The 12,805-nt window shown below is 34.7% G+C and overlaps 1 protein-coding gene across 1 annotated transcript in view; it reads left to right on the top strand.

Moving 5' to 3' along the window:
* The window catches only part of BRWD3 (bromodomain and WD repeat-containing protein), a 451,316-nt gene that overhangs the window by 274,144 nt on the left and 164,367 nt on the right, over window positions 1–12,805 (top strand). The window contains 1 exon segment of the mRNA XM_090409588.1: window positions 4,140–4,268. Within this exon segment, the coding sequence (XP_090265714.1) occupies window positions 4,140–4,268 (129 nt within the window).

Below are 12,805 nucleotides of genomic sequence, written 5' to 3' on the forward strand. Positions count from 1 at the left end.
CAGATAATTTGCATTATCCACTTTTTCATTATGAAACTTTCCCACATCTTTGCATCAATAAGTTTCTTATAAATAATTTATAAATAGCTGACCTAAATTTATTCCAGTTTCACAAAAACAGCCGAGATCATGTTTCAGAGTCAGCACAAGCCATAATTACATAATATACCATAGGGTATTTAGTTTTCAGCTAATGTAAAATACAGCTCACTGAAGAGTTAGTAGCCTATCCTTGTTCAGTAACCAAATAAATACTTATTAACAAAGTGAATACAGTGAAAGAAGATTGGACATCAAATTGAAATTCCTGATCGGTGTTTATACATTCCTTATAGAATATAATCTTTCTTCGGTTATGTAACTTTAACTAGCCAACTGGCCAAATGGATCAAATATATCAGAAATATATGCGTCATATCTACATCATATTATTCTATAATATCCAATGGTTATCTTGACTTCAGTTTGCATCCATGTAATTATGGATGTACATACACTTCCAGGCAAGTACGGTGGTTAATCCTTAGAATTTCTTTATTCAATTTATCATCATCAACATCAAATTTCTGACACGTACCCTCAAGGGGTGTACAGGATATGATAGTACTGCATGAAAAATTTACATCATTACTAACTTCCTATCTACAATTTTCCTCCAAATCAGTCTATTACTTGTCAAGACTCCAATATTATCATTATCAGATCTTATATTTCTATCGTCTAAGGAACATTGTACCGTATCAATCCACCTATATCTTGGTCTTCCTCTGGGCCATTTTCCTGCCAACCTGGCAGAGAACACTTGTTTTACAAATCTTTCCTTGCCCATTCTGTTTAAGTGACCATACCACCTGAAATTCCTGGATGTTGACAATGACAAGTTCTTTCCTAATATCCTCGTTTTTAATATGATATTGCCATTGATGCCATCTGTTCACGCCTCAAATCTTTCTCAGGACTTTCATATCTGCGGTCTCTAGTCTTCGGTCAAGTGTTTTACTTCTGACCCAGCTCTCGGATCCATAAGTTAAAACTGGTTCGAACACTGTCTTGTATACAGCTAATTTAGTGTTCCGACTAATTTCTCTCTTATTCCATATGAATATATTCAATTGACTTTGTACCATACCAGCTTTGTTGATTCTGTTGTCTATTTCCATATTTAATTTACCATCATCAGTAAAAATCGTGCCTAAGTAGCTGAAATGTTTTACTTGTTCCACAGGTTCCCCGTTCACAACACAGTTGACATTTTCAACAATTCTACCTATTTTCATTGTCTTTGTCTTTTTAATGCTGACCTTCATACCATATCTATTACAACAGTTATTCAATTTAGTCAGGGAATCTTGCAAACTTGTAGCGGATTTATTCAGAAGTATAACATCGTCCACATAAAGCAAAGAGCTGACATTAACATCTCCAATTCAGATATCATGTTTAATACCACTTTCCTTCATAATATGATCCATATAGATAATGGCTAACAGAGGGGATAATGTACATCCTTGTCTCACACCAGATTTAACATTAAACCATCTTCCTGTACATCCTTCAATTCTAACTGCTGATTTACAAATCAAATAGAGACTAAGTATTGCTTGATATAATGTCCCATTGACACTATATAACTGTAGCATATTGAATAGCTTCTCTCTTGGCACCTTGTCATATGCCTTTTCCAGATCGACAAAATTTAAATACAGATCTTTGTTATATTCCCATGCTTTCTCAACTATTTGTCGTAAAGTGAAGATCTGATCCTGGCAGCCTCTATTTGGCTTGAATCCAGCTTGTTCTTCACGAAGCTTTTCTTCCACAATTCTTCTCAACCGTTTCTCAAGTATATTTGCATAGATCTTGCCAGGAACACAGTTGGGAAATACCTCTGTAATTCTTACATTGTTTTATTTCCCTTTTTATATATGGGTACTATCAGAGCTCTACTCCAATCATTGGGAATTCATCCCTCTGTCCAGGCATTCTGAACTATGCAGTGCAGCCACTGTAAGACTTTTATACCACCATACCTCAGCATTTCTGGTCAAATATCATCTACCCTTGCTGCCTTTCCACATGTCAAGCCTTTGATGGCTTTTTCTACTTCAAGTATGGATATGTATTCCTGACTGCATGTCTGGTCAGTGTTTTTTACCACTGTACTGTCATCACTGCTTGTTTCATTTAGCAGTTTTTCAAAGTAATTACTCCATACTTCAAGGATATCTTTTTCTCCCGTTTTCATGTCACCTTTATCATCTCTAACTCCTTTTACAGCACTCTTTCCTCCATTTCTAAACTTCTTCAACAACCTCCAGAATATCTTACCACCTTCTTGATATTTATTTTCTATGTTCTTGCCAAAGTCCTCCCATGACTTTTGTTTAGCTAGTTTTACACAGTGTTTAAGTTTCTTACATTTGTCTCTGTATTCTCTAAGAGCACAAGCTGACTTATTTGCCAGGAACTTTTGATATGCTTTCTTCTTTTCCTTCACTGCCTCTTTAACTTCCTGTGTCCACCATGGAGTTCTGATTTTTCTATCCTTGCAGACAGCCTCACCACATGCCTCTCTGGCTGAATCAATCAGGGTTTTCTTCAAGGCTTGCCAATGAATCTCCAAGGTTTGGTTCCTGTTCTCAAACTCTTTCATTTTTTCTTCAATAATCTTTGTGTATGTTAGTCTACAGTTCACGTCTGAGAGCTGCTCAACTTTTATGAGCTTTAAAACTTTCTTACATGTTATTCTTTTCAATATGAAATTCAATTTTATCCTGCTCAAGACTAAATAGTGATCGCTTCCAATATCAAATCCTCTGTACACTCTGGTGTCCTGCACCAGGGAGAAAATATCACTATCAACAATAACATAGTCAATGAGACTTTTCTTATTCCTTGCCTCTTCTCTCCATGTGAATTTGTGCACATTTTTATGTTGGAACATGGTGTTAGTAATAACCAGTCTATGTCCTGAGCAGAAATCTAACAGGTATTTGCCATTATTATTAGCTTTGCTCTTTTCTCCAAATTTTCCCAAAATATTTTTGTATGTCTGACAATCATTTCCTACTCTGCTATTCAGATACCCAACAAGGACCAACTTTTCCTTTTTCATTGTGTCAGTTGCTTTTTCTAAAGCATCAAAAAATTCCTCCACTTCTACCTTAGTAGAACCTTCTGTGGGACCATCGGCACAAATAAGTCTCATTGTCCAGTTCCCCATTCTCATATTTGCCCACATCACTCTACTTGAGACTGCCTGCCATTCAAGATTAGCCTTGTATTTTGTGTTGAATAATGGCTACTCTTTCTTTTCCTTGATTGTCATTTAATAACTGTAGCGTATTGAATAGCTACAGTGAATCCTGAATATAACATTTTGTATTTATTGCTCAGAAAGATCTCACTAGTTTTTGTCTTTTTTGTTTTAGTCACCCCTATTATGTCGATCTGGTACTTATCTGATTCCTCAGTTAGCTCCATTTCTTTGCCATTCAGCCTTCTTATGTTGATAGTACCGATCTTTAACTCTGGTGATGTTGAGTTGGGGTGTATTTTCAGATTTGTTTCAGTAGTTGACTTTTCACTGTATGCCCTGGTTCCCTGGCGAAAACAACAGGGGCCTTGTTTAACTGGGCGATGCCCCAGCCGGCATGAAATTTTGTCATATTGTACCATCATTTTTTATTTTGTTTTAACCAGTAAGAATACAATTTGGTCGGCAAAATCCCAAATTGCCAGCCCATCCTCGTTCGTTCAGTATCCAGGTAGATACCCAACAGGGTGCACCACGAGAAGGTGAGGATTGGACATTAGGTCAGAAGGCCTGGTCGGTTCTCCACATTCCTTTAAAGGCTATGTGGAGGTCTCCTCTCAGTTATATAGCTTTGACGCAAGGAATGTAAAGTAAATATACTTTACATGTAAATAAATATAGATAGTGCCATAAATAGCATTATTTTTTCATTTAATCAATAGATCAGGTTTTAACAAGGTTAGTATTAAATATCATTTAGCTACAAAAGAAAAATGCATGAATGACTTGCCAGAAATACACTTCATGTATTTTTTATCTTTGTTAAAAATGAAAAGCATGCTGGTATATAATTTTTTTTTTTTTCTCTTCTGTTTCTTGTAAGGTTTCTGAAGACCTGGAAATGCGAAATGGCAGGCGCAAAAGGCGGAATAATCAGCAGAAATACTCATTGCATACAAGATCTCAAAGAGAGAACTCTGGAAAGAATAGAATGTATGGCGATGATTATGAGGTAACTGGTTTTTATGAGGTAACTGTTTTTTATTTATTTCTTCTTTTATTTAAATCTTTTTTTTGTTGTTGTTTTGTTTTGTGTATTTGGTGTATTTAGTGAAACTTGAAGTTTATGATGCACAGATATAGTCCACTCTCACTATAGCAAACACCATTATAACAAACTTGCTTACTCTAACAAACTTTTGAAAAGTTTTAACTGAATTCCAGTAGGCACAATACCACTCTAAAGAAAATTCAGTATATCAAAGTATTCCCGTGGTCCCTATAAGTTTGCTATAGAGAGTTAATTGTTAATGAAATAATCAACATGCATGTGAAATAATGTGAAAAATGCATTCATATTATTGCTTCTGAATATAAAAGAAATTACTCCTTAATTTCTCTTTAAGATTGCTTGATCAAAAAGAAAATGACATAAAAATGATCAGAATAGTATCTGAATTTTAATCTTTACATCCATCCCAAATCTCTTATTGTATCTTGGAGCTTTACTTGGAGTGTCTTTTCAGAAGCTACTTCCCATCAATCAGTCCACTTGAATTTCTAACTCAAGATATTTAAACATTACTCTTGAGTTAGAAATTCAAGGTATATGTCAAGTTTAATCTTGAAAAAGCGGGCCAGTAGTCTGCAAAACTACTCGCTTATTAATCAGAAATTTAATTATTGTTTTGAATTTGAAATAATATCACAGTTTGGGTACATATGATGATATAATTGTTTACTGATAAAGTTTGCATCCAATCTCAGTTTAGAGTTTTAATGGAAAACGTGTAGATTTGATATATTTCTGAGTTTTGATATTCCCAATACTCGCATTTTATTTAGTTAAATGTATATATCACCACTTATTAGAAGGGCAGCTTCTTAGAGATCCAATACAATGAATGACTGAAAAGTTCTTTAGCTGCAATACACTTCTCTATTCACTATGACATACAGTTAATAACCAGAGAAGAAACTGGCAATCCACTCACAAAGGGTTCGAGGGAGCCCATAAGATGATTGGAAGATAATTCAGTACATTGCAGTATAGCAGTAGAGCCTCCATAGCTCAGTCAGTATAGACAAAGCCCTTTGGTTGGAAAGACCTTGGCTCGATTCTCATCCATGATGCGAGAAACCTTTATCTGGTCTCTTTCGACTAAAGGTGAGTTAGCCAGTCTCATATGAAGGTAGAGGATTTTTTCATCCAGAAACTCGGATTGTCGTCCCTCACAACAGGCAAACCGGCCTGTGAACACATACTGATTTACAGTCATAAAATACGTACTTAATCCTTGACTAGGAGGGCTCAACTTGTCCTAAGGGGGTGGTCAAGGAACAGGGGGAACCCACACATGAATAAAGGTTGCCAGCAGACAATTTGATGCCTGCATAGTCTCAATGATTACCTTAGTGCTTCTGTACTACTGGGGGCTTCATTGCCAAAGTGATTGCACAATATCAGTAATAAAGCCTAGGTAGATCTGCTTTCAGTAAACAAGCTACATACCACAGGAAGATGGGATTAATTTGGCTGGAAGAGGCTATGTATTTGCACATCACCATCTTGTTCATGGGCTCAGTTTAAAGCCCAGAAATAATCAGAGGATAATCTAAGAACCCTATTTTGAAGACTTGAACATAGTGTTTTAACTATGAAAATCTCTTCCTATCTAAAATCGTTTAGATAGGAAGATTCACATAGTCTGTTCATTTCAAAGCAGCTCTTTGTTACTGCAATTTGGCTACCTCCATTGTCTTTTTCAAATTTCTTGTCAATTATTCTACATGATGAGGTCCTTCATACTTAAAACATAGTGCAATAAATTATTGCAGTATTTTTACTATAAATTGTTGTCTTGTTTTGGTTATATAATTAAGGCAACTTCATGACTAATCTATTTTTACAAGGCTAAAATTGCATACATACACAAGAAAAAATATGTATACTGTTACATTTAACCATTTGGATTCATAAATAATCATAAAAAATAATTCAAAAAATCACAAAAAAAAATTCATAAAAAAAATAAATAATATATTTATAAAATTTTATACGATAGCATAAGTTTATATGTCAGGCTTAATAATGTAGGTAAGAAATCATGAGAAGATTAATAATAATAAATAAAATAACTAATATGCAGTGATAAGCAAAGCCATTTTCACAATAAGGATGATAACTGCAACTTTCAGATTAGGATAATGTAATAATTCTCCATGGCTTACATTATTTCAAGGAATCTCCTCTTGTGAAGGAACTTAAGTCTTTCAATAAACTCTGTTTAGGTAATAACTTGTTCTGCAAACCCCTTGCACTTAATATGATTTTTATATTCCTCAAAAGAAACAGTTTCAGATTGGAAAGGGTCTGATATATATCAGGAAATGCTAGTGGAGAAAACTTTTGAACAGGACAGGATGCAACTTGGATGCCAAGACTTGCATATACACCTATCTTTATGATGTATCTGAGATTCTCCAAAAGTAAGGAAATGGTAAACCCATTAATTAATTCTTGAGTGCTTGAAGATAGAGCATCCTGTTTTTATTCATAGGCTTGTGGATGAAAATATCACTGAATTCATTGGATAGAAAAAAAAAATAGATTTTACATGTTTTGTTTCTTATCTGAATGTGTCTAGAAGAGTGGGCCAAATGAATGAAGCTCCACACAGTTTCAGATCTTTGATCGGACTAATGCCTCTCTCTGTGTGTGTGTGTGTGTGTGTGTGTGTGTGTGTTCCAAAAAAAACTCAGAACAAAAGATTTCCATCTAGTTGGCAAATAACGATGAGGTCTGCAAAGGAAATACAATTATTCGTACAATTTCTAATTGCATTCTTCATAGCAAAAGACATTTTGTTGCTAAATTCTTGGAACTATTACTTGTTAAAACTTTTTGAGCCTTACTATAGTGGGGGGGGGAGAGTCATAAACAAACCTGTATCACACTGGAAGCTTGGTATGCATTTTGTGAAGACATTGAAAATTCTCCATGAAGTAATTAGCCAAAGTGAAAGAAAGAGGACTTCCCATCACTATCTCCTTTGTCTTGTTTGCCAGTTTACTTCATCATCATAGTACTGTATGAAAAGTTTATGTTATTACTAACCTCCTATTCACAAATTTCCACTACACTAGTGTGTTATCTGTCATGACTACAATATTCTGCGATCTTTATATATTAACCCTCTAAATGCAGCAATTCACCTAAATCTTGATCTTCCTGTGGGGCTTTTTCCTACCATCCTGACATCAAATATTGTTTTGCTCCATTCTATTTAAGTGACCATACTACCTAAGATTAGCTCTGCCCACATATTCTTGAGTACTAACAGTGTCATGCACCAACCTAATATCTTTGTTTTTAATATGATTATACCATTGATGCAATATGTTCATCCTGCCTAATATTTCTCAGAACGTTTGTATGTGATCAATAATCTCTCATTGGCTATTTTATTTCTAATTCAGCTCTTATACCTATAAGTTGAAATTCATTTGAACACTGTCTTGTATACAGCTAGTTTATTGTTTTGACTAATTTCTCTAATATTCCATATAAATTTATTCATTTAGCTCCCCACCACACTAGCTTTGTTAATTCTGTGGTCTATTTCCATATTTAATTTGCCATCTTCACTAAAATTTGTGCCAAAATAGCTGAAATGTTTTATTTGTATAGAGTCTTCATTGAGAATGCAACTGAAGTTTTGCATATTCCTGTCTATGTTTGTAATTTTGCTCTTTTTATTGCTAATTTAGAGTGCACCTCATTTGTGACAGATGTTATTCAGTTTAAAGAATCCTGAAGATTTGCACTGAGTTTGTTTAAGAGTACATCATCTACATAAAGCAAACAGCTATTTTGTTTGATATCTCTAATTTTGATATCAGGTTTAATGCTACTCAATTTCATAATATGACCCATATTACAGGATGAATAAGGTAAAGATGGTGGTGCACCTTGTCTTGTATTTGATTTTACATCAAATCATTTTCCTGTACTTCCTTCAATTCTAACTGCTGACTACAATTTAAACATAGACTATATATTGTTTGTATGGTGTCTGATTTATCCCATGTAACTGTAGCATTCTGAACAGCTTTTCTCTTGGCATCTTCTCATATGCTTATCCACAATGCTTACGCACGCATCTATGTTTTATTCCCATGATCTCCCAACCATTTGACTCTGTTTCACCTAAATCCATCTTCTTCTAGTCCAAGTTTCTCCTCCACAATTTTTCTTAGCCTAACTATGCATGCATAAATTTACCTGGAACACTTAGTAGATAAATGTCTGTGTAATTCTCCCTTTTTATAGCAGCCATATGGAATTGGGAAGTTTTATAATCTCCATATTTGAACATTCCTAGTTGAATATCATCTATTCCAACTGCCTTTTCATATTCCAGACTTTGTTAGCTTTTTTGCCTGAAGTATTGATATTTATTCTTAGTTACAGTAATCTTAAATATTTTCAATCACTGTTCTGTTGCTGATTATTTCACTTAATAGTCCTTCAAAGAAGTTACTCCAGATATCAGAATATTTTAGTTTTCATCATCTCTGATTTTTTTTTTTTTTTTTTACTGTACTCTTTTATTTGTCAATAGCTTCAAGAACATATTTCTCCATTCCTGATATGTATCTATATTCTTACAGAAGTCTTTCCATGACTTTTTGTTTAGCTACTTTCATCCATACCTCAGCTCTCTTATTTTTTTCCGTGTATTCTGTTTGGTATCTGCTGAGTTGTTTACTAGGTATTTTCAATATGCTTTCTTCTTCTCCAGGACTGCCTCTTTAACTTCTAGCATCTACTCTGTACTTGTGATTTCTCTCTCCTTGCAGATAACTTCACCACATACTGCATGCCTCCCTATGTGAATTAATTATATAAATCAAGTGGATGTTAAATCCAACATTATTTCAGCACAATTTTAGTAAATGTGAATTAATATTCTTCATTCTTGCACTTCCACCTCACTCTCTCTCTCTCATCCAGATGACACCACTATTACATCTAAAGATAAAGATGACCGCCTGGCATCATTCTTTTTCTCCAACTCCTGTGTAAATGACTATATAGTTCACTAATAGCCAGTTAACATGAACGTGTGAGACAGTGTCTGTTTAGGATTTTGGAGATGGGTGGAAAAATTTTCTGCTTAACCAAGAGGAAGAAAGCTTTTTTTGCTCACTTCTCTCCTATTTTCCATTAATAACTAATCAGCCTAAAACAGAAATGGGAGACCTTATGTTGATTGACTGCTGTTGTTGAATGACAGGCAACCTCTTCTGCTTTCTTTAATTAACAATGATCAGTCAATTCTTACTGCAGAAAATACTAGTATAACAAAATCATTCGCTATAGCAAACTGTTGAAAAGTCTCGACCAAAGCACTATGGGTGTATTACTCTGTTAAAAAGAGATTCACTGTAGCAACCTATCCACTATAACAAATTATTCCTATGATCCTTACTAGTTTGCAATAGTGAAAGTCGGCTGTAGCTCTGTTTAACATGTTAGCTGCTCTGTGGTGTATGTGTATTTATGTGATGTTTCTCGCAAACCTTGCAAAACAATTGTACATCATGTGTTAATTGTATTTGAAATGTTTTAAACATTCTTCACAATGCCTCTATAATGTTATGGTCAGCAATTATTCTGTATGACCTGCTCACAAACCATTGATCTTACTCTTAGAATATTATCATAGAATAATATGAAAACATACTTAATTTATAATATTGATGTGAAATTTCTTTAAAAATGCAAATGCTTCAAAATATATTGTAAAGTCTTAACAAAATAAGTTTAATTGGATAAGTGATTCAAGTGTGAATGTGCATCATATTACAAAAGTATTGTTTTTGGGCAGATCTAAATATTTTAAACATATTTATATTAATGGAATAATGTTATATAAAATAAAAGAGAATGCAAAGAATATTGTGCTGTTTCTGTACTGTTTTACTAGGGCTGTTTGAAGAAAGCAGTATCAAACTGTATACCCAGAGTCAGGAAGATAAATCTGGTATGGGTTAGATGGATGGATCACATCATTAAGCAGGAGTTGTGGGGGGGGGGGAGAGCTGTGAAGGGAATATAAAGAACAATTTGATTAGCAAAACAATGAGCAGTACAAGGCATAGGCAAAAATGTTGATGATCTGTATGGTAAGGAATGCCAAAGCTAATTATTAGAGGAAGCTAGCTGCTGAGGCCAAAAGAAATTCCAAATAGTTCTTTCACATTACATCAAGTAAAGGTAGAATGACTTGTTAAAGCCGGTGCTGGTGGCACTGTAATGTAATGTAAGAGAAGGAAACAAAATAGTTGAGTTACTGAGTGATCATTTTGCAAATGTGTTCCATCCAGTGGAGAGATATTCTAATATCATATGTGGCATTGACTATTCAGAAAATAGAGGTAGACGAATTGGCCATCTAATTTCATAGCCATGGGATTGGATGGTCAGTTTCTTGCACATTCCCATAATACATGAGAATGAACAAGGGAATTGGCACCTTTGACCAAGCTGTTTAATTTGAGACTCAGTTCTGATAAGACAACAAGGAAGTGGCTTAAAGAGGAAAAAATAGGTCCACTACATAAAGGAGGCTCAAAGACAGAAATAGCAAATTACAGACCAATCAATATCTCAGGAGTGGCAGTTAAGGTATTGCAGAAGTTGGTAAGAGACAGAAATCAAGAAATCAGGAATGGGTGGACAGGAATATGATACTTTATAGGAGACAATATGATTTTGTGAAAGTAGGTTTTGCCTTGGTGATTGACTTAGTTTTTATGATAAAGTGACAATCAAGTTGGATAAAGGAAATAACTATTCATTGATACTGCTAGACTTTGCAAAGGCATTTGACATGATTCTACATGGAATTCTATTACATAAATTGGAGCAAGTGAGGTAAGATATAAAGCTGGTGATTTGGATGAGAGACTGGGTGATGGGCAGATGTCAAAAAGAGATGTATGGAAGGAGGCAAGTAATTATAGAGTATTGCAGAGCTCAGTACATGTCCTCTGTGTTTAATTTGTACATAGGTAATGATTTAAGGAGAAATATTCAGTTGTTGTTGTTGTTTTTTTTCACTGATGATGCAAAGCTTGGTAATATTATGGTCAGTGAAGATGATGTAGAGATCCTGCAGTATGACTTAAATAGACTGGCAGTGTGGGCAAAGTTAACATATCTGTCACTTTTAATGTGGCCAAATATAAGTCATCCACGTTGGGATGAAGAGATCACAAGCTGTGTACTAGATTGATAAAACTTCAGGAAATTGGTGAGGCTGGGGATATGGTGATTATTGTGAACAAGGAGTTGTGAAGTTTTGAGGCTATATCATATTATGTGGCTGTTGAAGCCTCCCCTTCTTTCTTTTTTCTTGCCCCTTTCCCCCCTCCCCAAATACTATTGTAGTATGTGAGGGGATAGGGGTGAATTTTTTCTAGTTTGTCTTATGCAGTGAGAGTGCCTTTTCTCCTAGATATTTGTGTCACCTAGTAGGCTGAAGTCCCAACCCTCCTGGGCAACATGGGATGAATTGGGACCAAAACCTTTCAGATATGTGGAAAGGGCTTCTGCAACCCTGCCATTTTTTTCTTGCAGTGATGTCACTCCAAAATGTGGAGGGTATTATTCCTCTTTATAATGCTTTAATAAGGACACATCTGGATTACTGCATACAGATTGGATTTCCTGCTGATTCTTTGGAAATGAAGTGGCAGAGAGGATCCGGAGGTAAACAGCCAAAATTATATCAGTTATTGCTTGCTGATGTGAATAATAGAGGACAGGATAGAAGCATATAAAGCTATTAAAGGGATTTTATAGGATTGGCACCAAAGACTTTTTTAAAATACATTGCAGAAAGGAAGAGAACAAGGGGTTATTCCTGGAAATTCTATAAAAGTATGGTTAGGAAAGGTGCTAGATATTTTTCTTGGAAGGTAGTGAATGGGTTGCCAAAAATGGCCATAAGGAGCATCGCTGAATGAGTTCCAGGAGAGTAGTGATAGTTGTGTGAACAGGGATTGGAGTGGGTCTCCCACAGTGAGTCATTGATACCATGAAGATGCTCAAGATTGAACTCCTTATTATGACAAACTGCTGAAAAGTCTTAGCCATGTCATCAGTGTTGCTCTAAAGAAAACTTGACTCCGCATTCTTGATCACATACTAAATGAGTGTCTTTCTTCTTGTTTAGGATTTTAATCTAATCATGATCAACTGTGAATTATATCATTTAGTTAAGTTGGAAATCCATCTGACCAATAAGCATCAATGTGATTGTCTTTGTGTGAATTTCTGATTTTGTATACTATATATCATATTATAAAATGTAAATTGTTTTAAAAGTATTTTTAACTAATCTGTGTCTATGTTGTCTAACCATCTATATAATTTAGTTTAATAACACTTTTTATACTATATGAATAAAAAATTCAAATATTAAAATTTCCTGGTGATATCAACCGCAATCACTGATGTTTAATAAAAACATCAGTGAT

This window comes from Typopeltis vanoorti, chromosome 19 (genome assembly GCF_054136105.1).
Source record: "Typopeltis vanoorti isolate ZY-2024b chromosome 19, IOZ_Tvanoo_1.0, whole genome shotgun sequence".
Taxonomy (NCBI): Eukaryota; Metazoa; Arthropoda; class Arachnida; order Uropygi; family Thelyphonidae; genus Typopeltis; species Typopeltis vanoorti.